Raw genomic sequence first — 21133 nt, 5'->3', positions numbered from 1 at the left:
AGGGAAGTTTAATGTCCTTTCTTCGACAAGCAAAGGTGACATGTGAATAATTTCATCCAAAGATGATAACCAATCCCAACTTTCTCCTTTTATGGCTCCACATTATTTCATTCATGTTCCTTCATAATAAATATCATCATTTTGCTTATCAATAATAATGCTTTGCTTGATAGAATCACTTTTCATGGTTGTAGGATATGGTAGGGTAAATACACAAAAATTAAAGAGTGAAAAAAGAAAATATGGTGAGTAATTAACTATCTTCTAGATAGTAAGAATTTAAAACATGTTATATTTAAAAGGCACAAAATATATAAAGAGCACTTTTATTTAGTATGGAATATATATAGTAACTATTTAAAAAGAAAAATAGATAATTCACCAAAAAAGAAATAGAAAATAGATAACAACAATGTAGAGTAAAGATGAGTATTTATCAAATTATTATAGAGTCTAAAAAAATAATATATATATATATATATATTAATATATATATAGAATATCATAATAATTGTTCATGCAATTTTATTATTTTATTATAAAATTTAATTTTATATAAAATTAAATCATTAAAAATAATTATTACTTTTTATATACATTGACTACATGAATAGTTAGTCAAAAAAATATGTGATTAGACGACTATATAAAATATTTTATATTATCAGTCCAAATTAATAAACTTTTTAATATAAAATAACAAATCATCGTTCACAATTTTGTGATATATACTTCACATTTAGGTAGCAAAATTTTAAATTTAATTAATTATAATTTGATAAAAACATACATCTAATACTCCATATAAAATTACAAACCCTAACAATACATTGGAAAACTATAAGCAATCAAATTTCGACACGTACTTCTATCAACATTCACATTGAATTATTTCCTGCCATTCAGCAATTTCCAAGTATAAACATGTTCATCTCAATGGCATACTACATAATTCTGGCAATTCAATTTTGGCAATAATTTTTGGCTCTATATACATTTTAATTTAATTTGCTTATTTTATTCTTTCCCACATAACATGTGCATGATTCCATGCACAAGTTAAATTTCCAAATTAGGGCCAGAAATTTTGTAGTGCTTTCCTTCTCCCCCTCCTTTGTTTTTTCCTTGTCCCCTTATTTAATTTCTCTTTCTCAAGTTGAATTATTGTCTCCCTTAGCTTATTGATCTCAAAAATAGAACTGTTATTTATTTGGTCATTAGTGTATTAATTAACTACCAAGGTTTAGGTAGAAAGTTGACTTTGTCATGGCAAATGTTAGGTAAGTAGTTTGCAAAATCATATATAAATCTAAAACTATAGTGGGATTTGTCTTCTAAGTTACACACCAAATAATAATATATCAGAAATATTTGGTAACAAAAAAAAATTAATCAAAAACAGTCATAATTTATCTTATTTAGTATTTATTAATTGTTGCGACAATTAATGAATGCGAAATAAGACAAGTTCTCACTGTTTTTTTTTGTCTCTCTAGCATATATATATTCATATCCTAATAATTAAGCCCTAGGGACAAATTAAGAAATAATTACATATATCTAATAATGTCTTAGTACCAAGTAAGATTATGCTAATCACATCAAATTTAATCTTTTTCATTCAAATGATGAAATGAATGCTACACAGCATGCAAAGTGAGGTCCCCCACTTCATTCCCTTTCATTTTCCTATAAGGGGATGGAGGCTTTTTTTTCTTGCAACCTCATTTTTATTGTGTGATTGTGACAACAACCAACATACACAAAGTGTTGGACACAAGCAACTATGGCCGCACGTACGGTTGGCTTCACGAAAATGCTGAATAGATCTAACTCAACTCCAAAAATTAGTTTAAAGAATTGGATTTAGAGATAATTGTCGATTCGTAATAACTCGCATACTCTTTTAAGATTGATTTTTTTTTATTTATATCATTTCTTGTTAAATTTTATAAGTAAAAAATTAAATAATCATACGTATTATAAAGTATAGATTTAATCTGTTTTAAGAATATGTAAGTATTTTTTTGCGACAGTAGTCATATCCGTCGCAAAAAGAAGAAATTCAAAATTGGCATTTGGTGGATGGATTAGTAGCAACTTTTGAGTTTGCTTAACTCTTTGTGGTTGTGTGTACGTTGGCTTGGAATCAAATCCATTTGAAGAAAAAGGATAATGACAAGAAAATGATATCTTCTTTGTGTGGCTTCCATAGGAAAAGGACCAAAATGAAGTTAAATTAAAGTTAGTGCATATAATAACACCATGAACAAATTGGAAAATTCCACTACAACTTGTTTTCTATCTCTTCAGGATAATTGGCTAATAACTATATGCAAATTTGGTCTAATAGGAGCCCTTGAACAGTTTGAAATTGAATGATAGATTTCCTTCCTTTAACTTTGATTTGGTTGGAGAAGCATACTACTTTAATCGTCTTCCACATTAGCTAGCTGTGGAGATTTTGACATCAGGCCAGCAAATATATATATATATATATATATATATATATATATATATATATATATATATATATATATATATATATATATATATATGAAAATTTTTAAATGTACTTAGAAAATCAGTAGTGTTCTAATAATTTTAGCCGTTAATTTTAATTAATATATATTTTAATATATTTTTTATAATTAAAATTAACCGTTAAAATTATTAAAATATTGATATTTTAGATACATTTAAAAAATTTTTGTATATATATATATATCAATGAGTAAGACGAGTTGGAGGGATACAATAATTCTCACTTTTTGTTTTTATTTTTTTCTTATTTACAAGAAAAATCTCGCTTTTTTAATTAATTACAAGAAAATATAAGTATATATATATAGGTGCTCTTACTTGTCTTTTAATTTTTTGCCTCAAGGAAAAAAATGATACTTGTGTGATTGATTTCAACCCTAAATATGAAAATTTCCCTACTTAATTATAACTTTCTTGGAAGAGAATTGTTGTTAGGAGATTGAGGAAGACAATTTTATATAAATTCATCATGCTTTGTTTCATTGAACCAATAATAATATGATCTTAAACATATATTGGTAGTAGACATATACTATAACCTTGAATCAAGTTTTTTAAATAAGATGATATATATATATATATATATATATATATATATATATATATATATATATAATTTGATATTTACAGATAAATTTTTGGCATTGATAATTATTCGAATAAAAATATTATTTACACACTAAAATTAGTTATTAAAATCAGTCATTATATATATATATATATATATATATTGTTTAACTTATTTTTAATGTATATTTTATATTCTAACATATATTTTATACTAATAGCTGATTTTAGTATATACTTAACATAATTGTTATTCAAATTATACCTTAAAAATATTTCTTATATGGTAACAACTATATATATTAAAATTATTAAATGACACTCAAACAACAAAAATTATCATTTGAATTGACATATAAACTTTATATTCTTAATTAAGTGATCTCTTAATTACTCTTGGAAACTATATACTCTTAATCTCAAGGTAACATCAATATAATGGACAAAATAAAGAGAGCATAAGATGATATATATGAAAAAAGAAATAAAATTAAATAAAATAAAAAGGTGAAGACCTAAAAAGAAAGACTAGGATTTATGTGAAAGAATATGATATTTTGCATAATATAGAATCCTTGAGTGACAATGATAAATGTCAATGAAAACATGAAACTAAAGTACATGCATTATGGTTGGAGATGATGTAAGAAGGATAAGTATTCTCTCCATTGCTTAAAGTGCATGCATTATTCTTTGGTATTATTGTGTTTGCTTGGCTAAATTTGATCCAAAATCCCTTCATAAAATGTCATTGCTTGTTTACTTTGTATGAAACAATGTCAATAAAGGCAATAAAGAGTGATTCAATAATGTGTTGTCAATCACCAACCCATCACACCAAATACAAGAACATCTACGGATGATTCAAACTCCACTATTGAAAAAAACCCTAGACGTGTCTATAACCCATTAGTCATATATAGGATCATATTATCATGTGCTTTTTTTTTAAAGAAAAAAAAGAGTTAAATTCTTTTTGGTAAACTAAAAAGGATTAAATAGATTATGAGGGAAAAAGTAGACCCAAGTGAAAACTTGTATGAAATTTTCATTTTGAAAGTAATCTAATTTGGAGGGTAAGTAGGTATGGGGTTTAAAGTATTTTTAAAAGGTTAAACTGATAAAAATAAATAAATATTTATAATATATTTTCTCACACAAGAATTTTTTTTTTGGGATTTACATAAAATTAATTTAGATTTTTTTTTCATTTGTTTTATGTTAATTTTTTTTTCAAGTCAATAATAAGAATTGAATTCTAGAACTTTAGATTATAAAAATTCAGATACTATATCATGAAATCACTTTTTTAAAAAATGTATAAGAAGAAATATATAAATAATTATATATCTAATAAATATTTTTTAAATGATAGATACTTTAATGAAAACTTTATAATTATCTTGATGTTAAAATACTTTCTTCTGTTTATTGAATGATGGATTGTAGAATTTAATTTTAGATTTTTAATATATAATAAATATATTATCTTTATCTAAAAGCGTTATTATTCTCTTTAAACTACTATTTTTTTTTCATAAATCATGTTTTTAAAGTATGTCTAAACAAATATTTTAATCGAAAAATGCTTTAGACATTTTCATTAGAATAAGTGCCTTTTTAAATAAGAATCTAAAAAAAAAAAAATCAACAACAAAGCCTAGTTAATTACATAGATTAAATCACATTATTACTTCCTGTCATTATGAATACAACAACAACAAAGCCTTGTCCCACTAAGTGGGGTCGGCTACATGAATCAAACGACGCCATTGTGCTCTGTCATGTATCATGTCTACAGAGAGACCGTTTACATGTAGATCTCGTTTGACCACCTCATGGATGGTCTTCTTAGGTCTTCCTCTGCCTTTCGCCCTTTGTCCATCTTCCATCTCATCCACCCTCCTGACTGGATGTTCTATCGGTCTTCTTCTCACATGTCCAAACCACCTGAGACGCGATTCAACCATCTTTTCCACAATAGGTGCTACTCCAACTCTCTCCCTTATATCTTCATTCCTTATTTTATCCAATCGCGTATGACCACTCATCCATCTCAACATCTTCATCTCTGCCACACTCAGCTTATGTTCGTGCTCCCCTTTAGCCGCCCAACACTCCGTACCATACAGCATAGCTGGTCTTATAGCGGTGCGATAGAATTTACCTTTAAGTTTTAAAAGCACTTTTTTGTCGCATATAAAACCAGATGCACTCCGCCATTTTGACCAACCTACTTGGATCCTATGATTTACATCATGTTCAATCTCTCCATTATCCTGTATGATGCACCCAAGATACTTAAAACTTTTAACTTTTCGTAGGGTGTTCTCTCCAATTTTCACCTCTATATTGGAGTTTTCCCTTCTCAGACGGAACTTACATTCCATATATTCCGTCTTGCTACGGCTTATGCGCAGACCATACACTTCTAGAGTTTCTCTCCATAACTCCAACTTCTTATTTAGGTCTTCCCTTGACTCTCCCATAAGGACGATATCATCGGCAAAAAGCATGCACCATGGCACAGGCTCTTGGATGTGCTCTGTGAGTACTTCTAAGACTAATGTGAAAAGGTATGGACTTAAGGATGATCCCTGGTATAATCCTATACCAATAGGGAATTCCTCTGTCACACCACCTTGAGTCTTCACACTAGTTGTGGCCCCATCATACATGTCTTTAATTGCCCGAATATATGCGATCCTTACTCTCCTCTTTTCTAAAACCTTCCATAAGACCTCCCTTGGTACCCTATCATACGCTTTTTCCAAATCAATAAACACCATGTGTAGATCCCTTTTATTACTACGATACCTCTCCATCATCCTTCTTAATAGGTATATCGTTTCAGTGGTAGATCTGCCTGGCATAAATCCAAATTGGTTCTCTGTTACTTGTGTCTCTTTTCTCAACCTCCGTTCTATCACCCTTTCCCATAACTTCATAGTATGACTCATAAGCTTAATCCCTCTATAATTTCCGCAACTTTGTATATCCCCCTTATTCTTGTAGATAGGTACCAAGGTGCTCTTTCTCCACTCATCAGGCATCTTCTTTGACCTTAAGATCTCATTAAAAAGCTTGGTTAACCAGTTGATGCCTTTTCCTCCAAGACCCTTCCAAACCTCAATCGGGATATTATCAGGTCCTACTGCCCTGCCATTTTTCATCTGCTTTAGAGCCTCTTTTACCTCGAAGTCTCGAATCCTTCGATAGTAGTCAAAGTTTTGATCTTCTTCCCTTGTGCATAATGGACCAAGGCTCGGAAGAGTCTTCTGTCCCTCATTAAATAACTCGTAGAAGTAGCTCTTCCACCTTTCATTAATCTTCTCCTTTTGAGCCAACACCTCTCCATCCTTATCCTTTATGCACTTAACCTGATCCAAATCTCTCGTTCTTCTTTCCCGGCTCTTTGCAATTCTATATATACCTTTTTCTCCTTCTTTCGTGCCCAAAGACTGGTAGAGACTCTCATATGCTCTTGTTCTTGCTTCACTTACAGCCACTTTTGTCTCTTTCTTAGCCGCCTTATATTTTTCCCAGTTATCTGCATTGCGGCATAAAGACCACTCTTTAAAGCATTCTCTTTTTATCTTTATCTTTTCTTGTATACTCGCATTCCACCACCAGGACTCCTTGTCTCTTGGTCCTATTCCTTTAGATTCACCAAAACTTTCTTTTACTGTTCTTCTAATAACTTCTGCCATCTCCCTCCACATCTCTTCCGCGCTTCCATTCCCATCCCACTTTGCCTCTTCTCCTACCCGTCTTAGGAAGCTTCTTTGTTCCTCACCTTTCATCCGCCACCACCTCGTCCTTGGGTTCTTCGTATGATGTCTTTTCCTCAACTTTTGCTCAACGCGAAAATCCATGACGAGCACCCTATGTTGTGTTGTCAAACTCTCTCCCGGGATAATTTTACAGTTAATGCAAAATTTCCGGTCGACTCTCCTCAACAAGAAGAAGTCGATTTGAGAGCTTGTCATGCCACTCTTATAGGTTATAAGATGTTCGTCTCTCTTTTTAAAACATGTATTTGCGATGAGAAGATCAAAAGTTGAGGAAAAGTCCAAAATAGTTTTACCCTCGGCATTGATCACCCCGAAACCATGGCCTCCGTGAATACTCCCATATCCAGTCACTTCTCTCCCAACATGGCCATTTAAATCTCCTCCTAAGAAAATCTTATCTCCCAAAGGTATGCCTTGAACCAAACTCTCTAGATCCTCCCAAAACCTTATCTTGTGTTGTTCGTCCGAACCCACTTGCGGTGCATAGGCGCTAATCACATGGAAAGCACCTCCCTCCACCACAAGTTTGATAGAGATGATCCGATCTCCCACCCTCTTGACATCAACTACGTCCTTCTTCCACTGCTTATCCACAATTATTCCAACTCCATTCCTATTCTTCACCTTTCCTGTATACCAAAGTTTGAAACCAGAAGAATCCAACTCCCTAGCCTTTGCACCAACCCATTTCGTTTCTTGTAGGCACATAATGTTAATCTTCCTCCTTGTCATGGTGTCCACCACCTCCATGTACTTTCCTGTTAGAGTGCCTATGTTCCATGTCCCAAATCTCAACCTTTTGTCGCTTCGACCTTTACCTTTTCCTTTGTGAACTAGCTTATTTACCCTCGTCCGTTCACGAAACGCGAGAATCCTTGCTCATTTAACACTACATCCAGGCACCGATGCAGCGGCTCTTGCTTTGACACCGTACTCGAGCCATACGGCGCGTTACTTCCGGGTAACGACCTAGCTTTAGCGCAATAATGTCTTTGATTCATGTCATGGGGGTTCGGCTATATTTTTACGTTGGTTGCCGAAGACCTAACACAACCCTCCTCCTTTATCCGGGCTTGGAACCGGCTATGTACCGCAAGTGTAACATAGGCGGAGTTTCCTGTCATTATGAATATTGAAATTTAACCCACTTACTCTCTTCTCTTCAACCCATGCAAAGAAATAAGAAATGGAAAAATATGTGAATGTTCAACTTGAATAAATTTCCAATTAAAATATATAGTTTGAAATAAAAATTGAAAATAGAAAAGTAAATAAAATTTCTAATCATCCTACAATGCGAATAATGTAGTTATTGTTGTAAAATAAAAGATATATAAAATAAAGATGTATAAATAGAAGACTCTAATATTAAAATAATTAGCTCAATAATAATTTATATATATATAATAATATTATATGTTGTAATGTATATATATATACAAAGATAGAAAGGAGTATAAAAGTAAAGAGAGAATTGCATAAATATATATATAAAGATAGAAAGGAGTATAAAAAGTAAAGAGAGAGAGAATAGCATTTGCTTTTATTACTGCTATGTGTATAAAGGAAGAGAGAATAATATTCAATTGTTGTTGTTGTGTGTAAAATTGACGGAGGCTTAACCTCCTTTTATAGATACATAAGGTCAAATCTTCAAAGCTCTATTTATTATCATTTTGGTTTGGGAGCTTCATTTTCATAGGGAAAATGGGCATCCACGTCCTTTTGGACTTATTACAACACTCCCCTTGGATGACCATTTTAGGATTATGTCTCATTAAAACCTTATTAAAGAAACCCAGTGAGAAAAACTTTAGTGAAGGAAAAAGAGTACAAAGTCCTTTAGTGATGGGGACTGCCTCATTAAAAACCTTGTCAAGAAAAACCCAATGGGAAAAAAACTTGACAAAGGGAAAAAGAGTACAGTTTTTCCCTCTTGCCGACATCATTTAATGTCTCGAAATCGGCGCATCTCAATCTCATGTACCAATCTTTCAAAGGAGGATTTTGGGAGTGACTTTGTAAATAAATCTGCCAGATGAAAGTGAGGGTAATTTTTCTAATATAACTTTCTTATTTGAATCATGAGTTGTGATACATAAATACTCATGATTTCCCTCATTCATCGTCTTAACATAATATCCATTTCGGCGAATATCTTTGAAACTCAACAAGTTCCTCAGAGACTTGGTAGATAATAGTGCATTATTTATTATAAATTTTGTTCCTCCAGGAAACAAAATTATAGTTCTTCCGGAGCCTTCTATCACATTGCCTGAGCCAATAATAGTATTAACATATTCATCCTTTGGCACAAGATGGGTAAAATATATATCACTTTTGAGAATAGTGTGCGAACTTGCACAATCCGCAAGGCATACATCTTCATTACATATCCTTGCCATTCTCTTCAAAAACAAATAATAATAAAATGAGTAGTATGCATAGTTAAATTGAATACTTGATCAGAATTATTTTTCTAAGAAACACTGTATATAAAATAATGTCATATACTAAAATTTTATTTTAAAATTTGACACATTTAATAATTTCAAAATTCATAAACATTAATATTTCATTATTTATGTACATCACATTTGAAACTTAAATACATAGAAAATAAAACTTAACAATAAGTTCTTTACATTATTTATTTACATAGATACTTCACAATCCCACATATTAAATTATTCCATCATTGATCAGATGACCAATATTTCCTTCAGGATCCTCAAAGAAATCAGATACATCATAATGAGTGGTGGAGTTCTCAGCATCATTTGAAACAAATTTGTTTCCTTTCCTTTGTCGTCCTTTTTCAAAGATGCCTGGTAAAGATCGACTAGGTGCCTTGGGGTACGACATGTACGAGACCAATGGCCCTTTCCACCACAACGGAAACACTTATCCTCTGTTGATTTATTCTGTCTGATATTCCTTTCTTTATCCCACTTCTGGTGAGATCCTCTCTTTTGAACATAATTCTTTTTCCTTCCATAATTTTTCTTATTATTAAAACCTTGCCATTTACCTCTTCTGGGGTAATTTGCCACATTTACTTCAGGAAATGGGGCAGCGCCAGCTGGGCGCGCTTCATGATTTTTCAATAACAACTCATTGTTACGTTCAGCAACAAGAAGGCAAGAAATTAACTTAGAATATTTTTTAAACCCTTTCTCTCGATACTGCTGCTGCAGGAGCACATTCGAGGCATGGAAGGTTGAGAAAGTTTTCTCCAACATATCATGATCAGTTATTTTTTTCCCCACACAATTTCATTCGTGAGGTGATTCGAAACATTGCAGAATTATATTCATTTATATATTTAAAATCTTGTAAACGCAAATGCGTCCATTCATATCGGGCTTGAGGAAGTATCACCATTTTCTGATGATTATACCTTTCTTCAAGGTCTTTCCAAAGATCTGCAGGATCTTTTAATGTAAGATATTCATTTTTCAATCCTTCGTCAAGATGACGGCGAAGAAAAATCATGGCTTTAGCTTTATCCTTCTGGGATGCATTATTTTCAGCCTTAATGGTATCTCCAAGATCCATTGAATCAAGATGGATTTCAGTATCTAGTATCCATGATAAATAATTGTTTCCAGATATATCAAGAGCATTGAATTCAAGATGAGAGAGTTTCGACATAATGAAAAATTGTTACCTGAGTCTTCTTAAAAATTTGATCAAAGTCTCGTGCTGATAACGTGTTGTAAAATAAAAGATATATAAAATAAAGATGTATAAATAGAAGACTCTAGTATTAAAATAATTAGCTCAATAATCATTTATATACAAGTTTAATCACCCGTGCCATGCACGTGATAAGATTAAAATTATAATTTTAAGTTATTATGTTAAATTTCATTTTAATTATAATAATTTAATTAATAAAAAAATAACTTGTATACGTTATTTTTCTTTTTTTAATATAGTATTAATTGTATTAACTATAAAATAGTTATTTAATCTACTTTTTTCAATAAATCAGGCATATATACTCAATATGACCATAAATAATCTAGTAATATTTAAATCTACTAACAAAATTTTATATGTTGGTTTACTGTGAAGTAAGAAAATATCAAAATCAGCTCAAAATGAAGAACAAATTAATAGAGAATCCTAATGCAAAAAGTTTTGTAATAAACAATAAATAATTTAAATTTACTGAATAACAATTCAATGCTATCTTTTGATACCTGCAAAATATATACATGAAACAATACCGTATCAATGTTTGTATATAAAATTATACGAATTTTAATGATAATTTTAATATTTTCAAACAATTAATGTATAATAAGAATTCATCTATTAGTTCCTAGAATTTCTAAATTTTTTTAAGTGATAGTAATAAATTTTAATAAATAAATAGATTTAGTAAGACATTTTGTTATTACCTTTTTATTATAGGCTCTCAAAAACTTCTCTATATACCACATTTATCATGCAGTTATCTTCCAAGTGTCCATGATCTTGCAACAGCACTCGCAGACCATCTTTACTCGTTACCCTTGATAACGTAACATACAATTGACCATGAGTGAAAACTGGCCTTGGAAGTTTCAATAGAGTTTGTCCATGGGACTTATTTATTATCATTGCAAATGACATGATAATTGGGAATTGTCTTCTTTGAAACCTGACCGGCAATGTTTCATTATTTGGAATTAGATTCACTCTTGGGATAAGAACAATACTTCTAACTTTGTTACCAGTTAAAGTCTTGCATTCTATCACATGATTTCTCATTCTTCTAACTTGCATCCTCGTTCCATTGCACAAACCATTAGTTTGGTCTATATTCCGCAGCAACATAACAGGAGCGCCAACCTTCAAAACCAACTTGTGTGGTGGTAGACCTGAACAATTTATTCCATTTAGAATCTCCGGCGAGAAAGCATCTAACTCAAGTTCCATATTTCCCTCTTCAGCACACACAGAGTCTGAACTTAAGTAGACTATTTCTTGTCCAGGTAGCCCTGCAGTCATCTTGTTGTTGACATCAGTGACACAAAAATCCAAAATTGGTGCAAGAATTGCTCTATCCTTGAAATAAATTTTAACGGATAAATTGGATAACATATTTGGATACACAAAATCAATGAGGTCATCCAAAACTGTCTCAGAGTTCTTAATCAAAATGTCAGATGGTATATGAACGATCGATTCACCATCTGTTGTATCACCAGCCAAACCATCACCAATTTTTAGTAGCCATTCTGCAAAATTTCTGAGTTCTTGTATATTGTTGTTTTCACCTAGTGACAATCTCATGTTTTTTGTAAGCTTCAAAACCTTACAGTTATGTCACAAATATGAAGAATTAATAGAAGACTGAATTATATCTTGCCTTGAGCCTCTGAGAATTACAGGTAAAATTTGTCTAAAATCTCCTCCGAGAATAACAACTTTACCTCCAAATGGCAAATGAGCATTATACGAATCTGAGCACCTTAAGATGTCTCTGAGGCATTTATCTAAAGCTTCGTAACAATACTTACTTATCATTGGAGCTTCATCCCATGTGATTAATTTGGCCTTAGCTTGGATATTAACCTTGCAAGAGGACTTCCCTGTTTAATGCTACACAAAGAATCCTCATTTATGGCAAAAGGAATTTTAAATCTTGAATGTGCAGTTCTTCCATTAGGCAACAAAAGTGCAGCAATCCCACTCGAAACATTTAAAACTATACCTCCTTTAGACCTAATTGAGCATGATATAGTTGACCATAAAAATATTTTTCCACAACCACATTGACCGTATAAGAAGAAAAATCCACCCATATTACCGCTAACAGCACCAATTATTTGATCGTATGCAAATTTCTGCTCATTAGTTAGCCTTTTTAAATACCCACTTAGTTCATTCGCAAGAGCATTAACGTCAAAATAATTGAAACAATTGACTATTACGACTTATATATATATATATATATATATACTAATTACAAACGATATGAATTTTTAATGAAAATACTTGATACTAATAAAAAAAATTATATAAATAGAAATTATTTAATTTCAATTTCAATTTCATATAACAAAACAGTGGTTTTCAAAAATTATGAAATCTTTTGTTGACATATGTATTATTTCATACGTATAAATTATACGGGTTATTATATAAATTCATATATATGCATAACAAAACAGTTTAATATTATATATTTTCTACATTAATTATATGTCAATATTTTAAAAAAAGAGATAAAAGAAGAGATATATAAATATGTATAATATTATTGCTATATATGAAGCAGTTTTATATTGCTTTAATTATAGAGACTTACTATAATTATATAAAATTTAATTTGAGGAAATAATTTCCCTTGTCATAAATAATATACTAAAACTGTTAGTATATTATCTTCTTTATGATTAATTAAATTTATCAATGATTTTCCCGTGTAAATCGTTATTACCCAATTTTTAATAATTACTTAATATACAAAATTTGAAATTGGAAATTGTTATTACTAATTCAATTAACTGGTTAATTGAGTAATAATTGTCAAATTATTAAAGTACAAAATCATTGATTACTCAATTGATTTTCATATATTATTTATATTTCAAGTAATAATTTGAAATTATATTATTTACCTAGTTAATAATACTATTATTAAAAATTATATTTTGCATTGATTTTTAAATCAATTATTAAATAATTATTTTTGTTAAGATAATTGTTTATAAATTATTTCAAATTATATTTTGTTAAGATATAATTATTTAGATTATTACTCATGACACGGGTATAATTTCATTTTATACCAATTAATCAATTATAATTATATGACACGGGTGTAATTTCAATTTTATCTACGGATTATTTTTTGTAATAATATACAACATATTATTTACCGTGATAATTTAATTTGATTGATTTCTAATTATTTACGTACATAAATGATTAAAATATATAACATAAATATCGTAATTATTATAATTCTATGATATAATTATAATTAACATATTTTATCATAACTAAATATTGATTTGATATAATTATAATGAAAATACTTTCCCAAAATAATATAATCTACTATTATTCATCCACTAATTATTTGGAAATAAACCTTAATATGATTTTTTACATCTTCACTATGAAAAATAACTACTTAGATATACCAAATAATATGTAACATATTACTACTTGTATAAGTTAAGGCACAAAGACAGGATTTAATTAAGGTGATTAAAACTTTCACCAAATAGAATATGACCTCAATCGAATAAAAAAAGGTACTCGATTTTGCATTAATTAGCTAGTCGAAGAAATAACATACTCATTCATTATTCATGTTTCATTATATTTTTTAAATAATATATAGAAAACATATATCTTGTGTATAAAAATGTGATTATTAGTAATTTTATTAATAAACTTTTTTTTAAACTATTACTAATTTCAATTTTAATAGAAAATATGAAGAAATAATTTCGCTTGCCATAAATAATATACTAAAACTGTTAGTATATTATCTTCTATATGATTAATTGAATTTATCAATGATTTTCCTGTGTAAATCGTTATTACCCAGTTTTTAATAACTACTTAATATACAAAATTTGAAATTGAAAATTGTTATTACTAATTCAATTAACTGGTTAATTAAATAATAATTATCAAATTATTAAGGTGCAAAATCATTGATTTATTCAATAAATTTTCATATATTATTTATATTTTAAGTAATAATTTAAAATTATATTATTTACCCAGTTAATAATACTATTATTAATAATTATTTTTTGCATTGATTTTTAAATCAATTATTAAATAATTATTTTTGTTAAGATAATTGTTTATAAATTATTTCAAATTATATTTTGTTAAGATATAATTATTTAGATTATTACTCATGACACGGGTATAATTTCATTTTATACCAATTAATCAATTATAATTATATGACACGGGTGTAATTTCAATTTTATCCACCGATTATTGGTAAATAAATTTTATTCCAATTATAAATAAAATCTATTTTTATTGACAAATAAATTGTCTTTAGGTCAACGATTTAATATATGTGTAGGTTCATTTTTTGTCAAATATAATGAAAATACAAATAAAGAAATAAAGGATAAAAATAAAGTTAATAATATCTTACACTACTTCATTTTATTAAATTATTTAAAAATAGCACATCCACAAAAAATAATCGTAATATATAAATTGAGACAATAATTTAAAATTCTATAATTATAATTTAATCAAATACTAATAGTAAAACCAAATTACCTAAACAATATTGAACCTATTCTAATCCTTATTCACGTATAGTATAGAATCATTCTTGTAACAACAACCAACTGAAATAACATCGTAAGTTTTAATATTTAGAATTCGTGCAAAATCACACCATCCTCTTATTAGATAAGCTTCATCATCCGCTATCCATGCAATGCGGCAAGGTATAGAATTGCCACACCGAGAAACCAAACTAACTCTTATTTCCCTCAATGGCATTGCATACATGCAAAAGAAAGCTGGTAATTTCTGAAAAAAATTAAAATATGTTAAAAAATTATTCTAATAATGAACATCTTAAACTAAGAAAATTTAAATATATTACCAATCGTTGAAATTGCATATCTGAATTTGTCATGAATTTAGCAAAACTGAACGCTTACATCCTTCGGTAAAGTAGAGACTATTGCCTCTTCTTTGAACGCTTACATCCATGTAGTTGGAACCCGAATCAGTGAAGACAACTCGATAAGGTATTTTATGGATGTGATGCATTGTAAATGATTGTGGCAAAAGACAATCAAACTGGAACATTAGACGATAAGAATAACTTAGAGTAACAACAAATAAAAAATTATCAAAAGAATAATATAATAGAATGAGTATATAAAAAAATATTATAAAAAATTATAAATTGTACCTTAAAAGGATCGGATCAACTTCAATAAAAAACGAAGAATACATTCTTATTCTATGAAGTAGTAAAAAAAACACTAAATATAAAATTATGAATTGACTCTCAAATTTAGATTCATGTACCACAGGAAAACACTATATATAGACTTTAGTAAAACAAAAATAAATATGTAAATTATCTATTATTAAGGTAATTTTTTAATAATGCATTAAATTTTGATTTGATATAATTATAATGAAAATATGTTTCTAAATTAGTATAATTATATATTATTCATTAAATATTAATTATAATATAATTATATTAAAGATATTTTTTATAAAATAATTTAAAAAGATTATTTGATATACGTGAATTGGGTAACAAATATTTATTATTATTATTATTACTATTATTGATATTATTATTATCATTGAAATTATTAAAAGTATTTTTAATTGATAATTGATAAGTAGTTTAATAGTGCATTAAATATTGATTTGATATAATTATAACGAGGATATGTTGCCAAATTAGTATTATTATATATTATTTATTTAGTATTAATTATAATATAATTACAATAAAATAATTTAGAATAAAAAAAATTTATTCGTTTTGGAGGGAAAACGGAGGCATGAGAGATCGACACGTCACCTTTAGTAGCTGGGGGAAAACCCAGTTTTAGTATATTAAGTAGATATATATATATATATATATATATAATAATAATATTATATGTTGTAATGTATATATATATATATATACAAAGATAGAAAGGAGTATAAAAAGTAAAAAGAGAGAGAATTGCATAAATATATATATAAAGATAGAAAGGAGTATAAAAAGTAAAGAGAGAGAGAATAGCATTTGCTTTTATTATTGCTATGTGTATAAAGGAAGAGAGAATAATATTCAGTTGTTGTTGTTGTGTGTAAAATTGACGGAGGCTTAACCTCCTTTTATAGGTATATCAGATCAAATATTCAAAGCTCCATTTATTATCATTTTGACTTTGGAGCTTCATTCTCATAGAAAAAATGGACATCCAAGTCCTTTTAGACTTATCACAACAGTTATCAATGGTCTTGCTTTGTTGTTTATTAAGTTTTTCAGGCAAGATTTGTTCTAGTTATCTTGGTTTGATTATATATGTTCGTGGTCACAAATTTTTTAAACAAAAGATTTGTTCTGCTAATGACTTTATATATAAAAAAAAATCTATTTTCAATCACAATCATCGTATTCTTGGTAGAAGGGATTAGTTACCTTCCTTAAAAAAAAAAAAAAACTGAAAATATTGATCACCTCATAATTATCTGAATTTAAAACTACAAATAAAAGAGCAAATTGAATTTTTTATGCTTCATGGCACATAATATGAGTGTTAATATCTTGGGGTTTTGAGGTTGTCATTTGTTTACATCAAATGGAGAAGATATTTTTCCAATACTAGAAATATCAATCCACAACCGAGCAGGTTAAGGACTAATTTGCTACGAATCACTATTTAAATATCTGTTACTGATCAATAAGTTATCAATTGACAACTCGATCAACCCAAGTTGGTTAAATGTATTCTATTTAATTTAACCATAATACCGAATTATTTAGATTCAACCATTATATTTTGAAACCATTTTAAGCACTACCTTTTATTTTATCATTAATTCTTACCCAACAAATAAATGTTATGAGAGCAAAATCACATTAGGAATCTAAAAGTAACACAATGAATATCAGCATCGCATATGAATTAAGTGATAAAAATAAAAACTGAAATAAAATAAACTAAAATAATTAACATTCCAACAATATTGGTAATGCCTTTTTCATTCCAACTATTAACAATAAAATAAGTCACCTCCAATCTTCCACATGCTATATGAATATTGGATATCCTAAACAAGAAACATGATCCAATTTTTCAGGAACAATCTGATCTTTACTCAACATTGCTTGTCATACAAAGATTATACAACAACAAACCTTCTCATACAAAGATTATAAACAAATAAAATGAACAATAACACTACTCCAAAAAATTGACCCTTCTTCACCATGGTGTACATTTCAGTAAGCATAACAATAGACAATAAGCAGCATACAACAGTTTCAAACGGGTGCCGAAAACCCAAAGAAAAAACCGCCTCATTTGGTTAGCCAGTAGATGACAATGAGAAAGGTGCAAACTGATGCAACTAGAGAAAGTATAAGGGTATCCATTGACTTTTTTCGCTTTATTGCCGAAAGTATGGTATTTACCTGCAGCATAATTAAAAGCAGTACATTAAGCGGCGGAATCTCGAACGATATCCAACAAGAATAACAGTTATGCCTTGTAGCACCAATGAGGGCATGGCTATAATGCAATGCCGATCGATTTCAAACAACATTCATGCATGCTAATAACATGTGACATCATATTTCACGAATAAACTAAAATTGTTGTTCAATGTCTTTGGCGAGAATTACTTAAACGCACAAGTTAAATTCGAGCATCTAGATAATCCAATGGTGTGGATCAAATTGAGATATTCTTGGTGTAAAAGATTATGCCAAGATCTATATCATTGGTTATCTGAGTACAAGCATTCTCCTTCTTTGCAATCTTACTCTATCTCTCATAAGATAATTTGGAAGTAAATTGCGAAAATGGAAAACATCAAAACACTGAAATCCATTATGACAAGAGTCATACCGTTGGGAGGCGACTGCTAACATTGCTGAGTTTTGAATTGATGCCACCAAATGTTGAACGTTGGAGTACAAGCGTGCCAAGTGTTGCTTGTGCTTGTGAAATAACATTGTCCATCTACGGCAAAATAATAATCATAATGGTTCAGAGTAAGACAACCCCAGTTTAAAACTAGACAACTGTTCTTCATTCTTGAAATATGCACTGGATCAAAGGCGTATTGTTCTTGATGAACATCCAAAAATATTTCCTAGTTTTACTTTTTACCTTCCAAATCTTTGAAGAAAATAAATCATAATAATAAAAAACGACGACGAAAGCAGTGTTTAAACCAATTTCTTCCAATATAACTAAATCCAGCTGAAGCAAAATTATATAATACCCAAATCAAATACTACGCTATTGACAACATCATACTCGTAGTAACAGGTAACAACAACAACAGCAATAAAGGTTCACCTATGATATAATAATATTTAGCACTCCACTGGGAATATCTGGATGGAAAAAGATACAGAATGCCTTGTTATATCAGAAAAGTAAGGTGAATCGTTTGTGTTGCTAACCTGTCCTGTACTTCTACTGATGGATGCATGTTCTTTTAGGAGTGAATGCTGTTCAGAACCCTCTTCCAAGTCTAATCGAGTTCGATCAAATTCTTTAAAATCCTCCAGTAGTGAAGCATGTTCTTGCTTAGCCCGAAGACTTTTGCGAAGGCGAAAAAACTCCTGGAGTTCACTTATGTCTTAGCTCAGTATGAAAAGTTCAAAAGGTTGAAGGAATTCAAAGCAATCAAAGCAGAATTAGAGGCACATAAAATCATAAATCAAGCTAATACCATAGAATACCTGGGTGAGATCTTGAAGAATTTCTTGGTGTCTATTCAAAGTATGAGAAACCACTTCTGACCCACCAGTTGATACCAAAGCTTGCATCTGTGAGTTTACTTGTTGGAGTTGTTTCAGTAATCGATCAATCCATGATTCTAGATCACTCTCAGTGGCGTCAGCTTTTGTAGAAACATTGGCAGAGACCAATTTGCGATACAGATTCATTTGCTCATCCAACTGAGCTTCAAGTTTTCTCGCCTGCAAAAGATTGGTGAAATATTCATCTATAATCAATCATTCACCTCACAAAATCAAAATTTAACGGACAAATAGATAAAAACACCTTGAATGAATTATTTGATGTCCCTAAAAGTACATATGAATAATGATATGCTTGGTATAGAACATTGTGAAATTCTAACAAGTAACAAGTCCTCATGATACAAAAATCTAGGAAAGTTTCCATCTGCATTGTAAGAAAAAGTTACCATTCTAACATCTCACATCATTCATTTCCATAATACATACAAATAAATCAAACTAAATGATCATTATTAGGTCACTTGATATCACAATGAATTCACATTTTCTAAAGAGTTTCTATTAATCATTCGCATTGATCACATATTACAAATTGCAATATCCATCCACAATCTACCGTCAAACACCTGGTTCGGAAACAACAATCTACAGCTCGATACGACAACCCCGGCACATGAAGGGAGTTGGATCAAAGAGAGCTAACACATATCTATTGGTCTCACTCACATCCATTTTCTTTCTAGATGCATCAGATGAACATACAAATTACCTAATTTCTAGATCAAATCAGGGTTCTAAAAATTTCCTATATAAACAAACGAACCTGATCTAGGAACAGAATTCTCATTCAAATAACCTCAAGTCTTCAAAATTCAAAACCCTCATCAATTCTCAAAAACTAAACCAAACCCAAAATTCATCACATTCCAGAATTATCCCGGATCCACCACCATTACAACTCTTTGCAACCTCAATTCATCAAAGTAAGCTCTCTCAGCACACAAAAACCATTTTTTATAAGCTCAACCCACGAATTCCACATCACCGACAAACAAATTGAAGAAACCCCAAAAAGAAAGATCGAAACTTTGACCAAAAGGGTATCCGAATTGCACATTTCCTCATCAAATTTCGTAAATCTACAACATACTAAGAATCAAATCTGGCTAAGAAAAACACAAAGAAAAGCAGATAAATAAATAATCGGAACCTGCTTGCGAAGTGCATCCCAAGAACTTGGCACCTCCATTGATGAGGAAAAAAGCAAAAATAGGTTAAAAAAAAAAAAAGGATCGTTGTGTTGGGGATTGTGAAATTTGATATTTCTGAAGAAAGAATTATTTTAGTTGGTTTGTTTGAGGATGAAGACAGCGCGTCTGCTCCCGCGAGACAGACGACTTCACAATGTTGCCATTACTTCCTCCTCTTTCTTATTTATTTTTTTTATATTTTTTAATTAATATATAATATATAATTAGTAAAATTTTTATTTTACAAATATATAATAATTATATTAACATATTATGTATTTTAATAAAAATACTTTTAAATAATATTTTTAATATGTGTCTTTAACATAATAAATATTATTTTTGTTAATATAATAATCCTTAATTAAATATATGTATACGTTAATGAGTAATAGATCAAATGATATAGTCTTTTTATACTCATCTAAAAGATTGTGAATTTGAGTCTTTTTATTTTCGGTAAAAAAAAAAATTTAAATATATGTATACATTTTTTTATAAGGTGCATCAAAGTTAAATTA

General features: G+C 29.4%; 2 protein-coding genes across 2 annotated transcripts; both read right to left on the bottom strand.

The window, feature by feature from the left end:
* Positions 1 to 8185: 8185 nt before the first annotated feature.
* On the bottom strand, positions 8186 to 12191 carry LOC140175404 (uncharacterized). Its single transcript, XM_072203749.1, has 2 exons — positions 11352 to 12191; positions 8186 to 8194 (listed from the first exon to the last, which is right to left on the bottom strand). The coding sequence occupies exons 1-2, from the start codon at positions 12189 to 12191 to the stop codon at positions 8186 to 8188; spliced, it is 849 nt and encodes a 282-aa protein (XP_072059850.1).
* A 5393-nt stretch (positions 12192 to 17584) lies between these two features.
* Positions 17585 to 20804, bottom strand: LOC112709751 (Golgi SNAP receptor complex member 1-1). The gene is made up of 5 exons (XM_025761664.3): positions 20573 to 20804; positions 19339 to 19578; positions 19057 to 19218; positions 18494 to 18607; positions 17585 to 18057 (listed from the first exon to the last, which is right to left on the bottom strand). The coding sequence occupies exons 1-5, from the start codon at positions 20609 to 20611 to the stop codon at positions 17944 to 17946; spliced, it is 669 nt and encodes a 222-aa protein (XP_025617449.1). The 5' UTR covers positions 20612 to 20804; the 3' UTR covers positions 17585 to 17943.
* Positions 20805 to 21133: the final 329 nt, after the last annotated feature.

This window comes from Arachis hypogaea, chromosome 9 (assembly GCF_003086295.3).
Source record: "Arachis hypogaea cultivar Tifrunner chromosome 9, arahy.Tifrunner.gnm2.J5K5, whole genome shotgun sequence".
Lineage (NCBI taxonomy): Eukaryota > Viridiplantae > Streptophyta > Magnoliopsida > Fabales > Fabaceae > Arachis > Arachis hypogaea.
The sequence above is the reverse complement of the archived record's forward strand: the minus strand, read 5'-3'. Positions and strand labels throughout refer to the sequence as shown.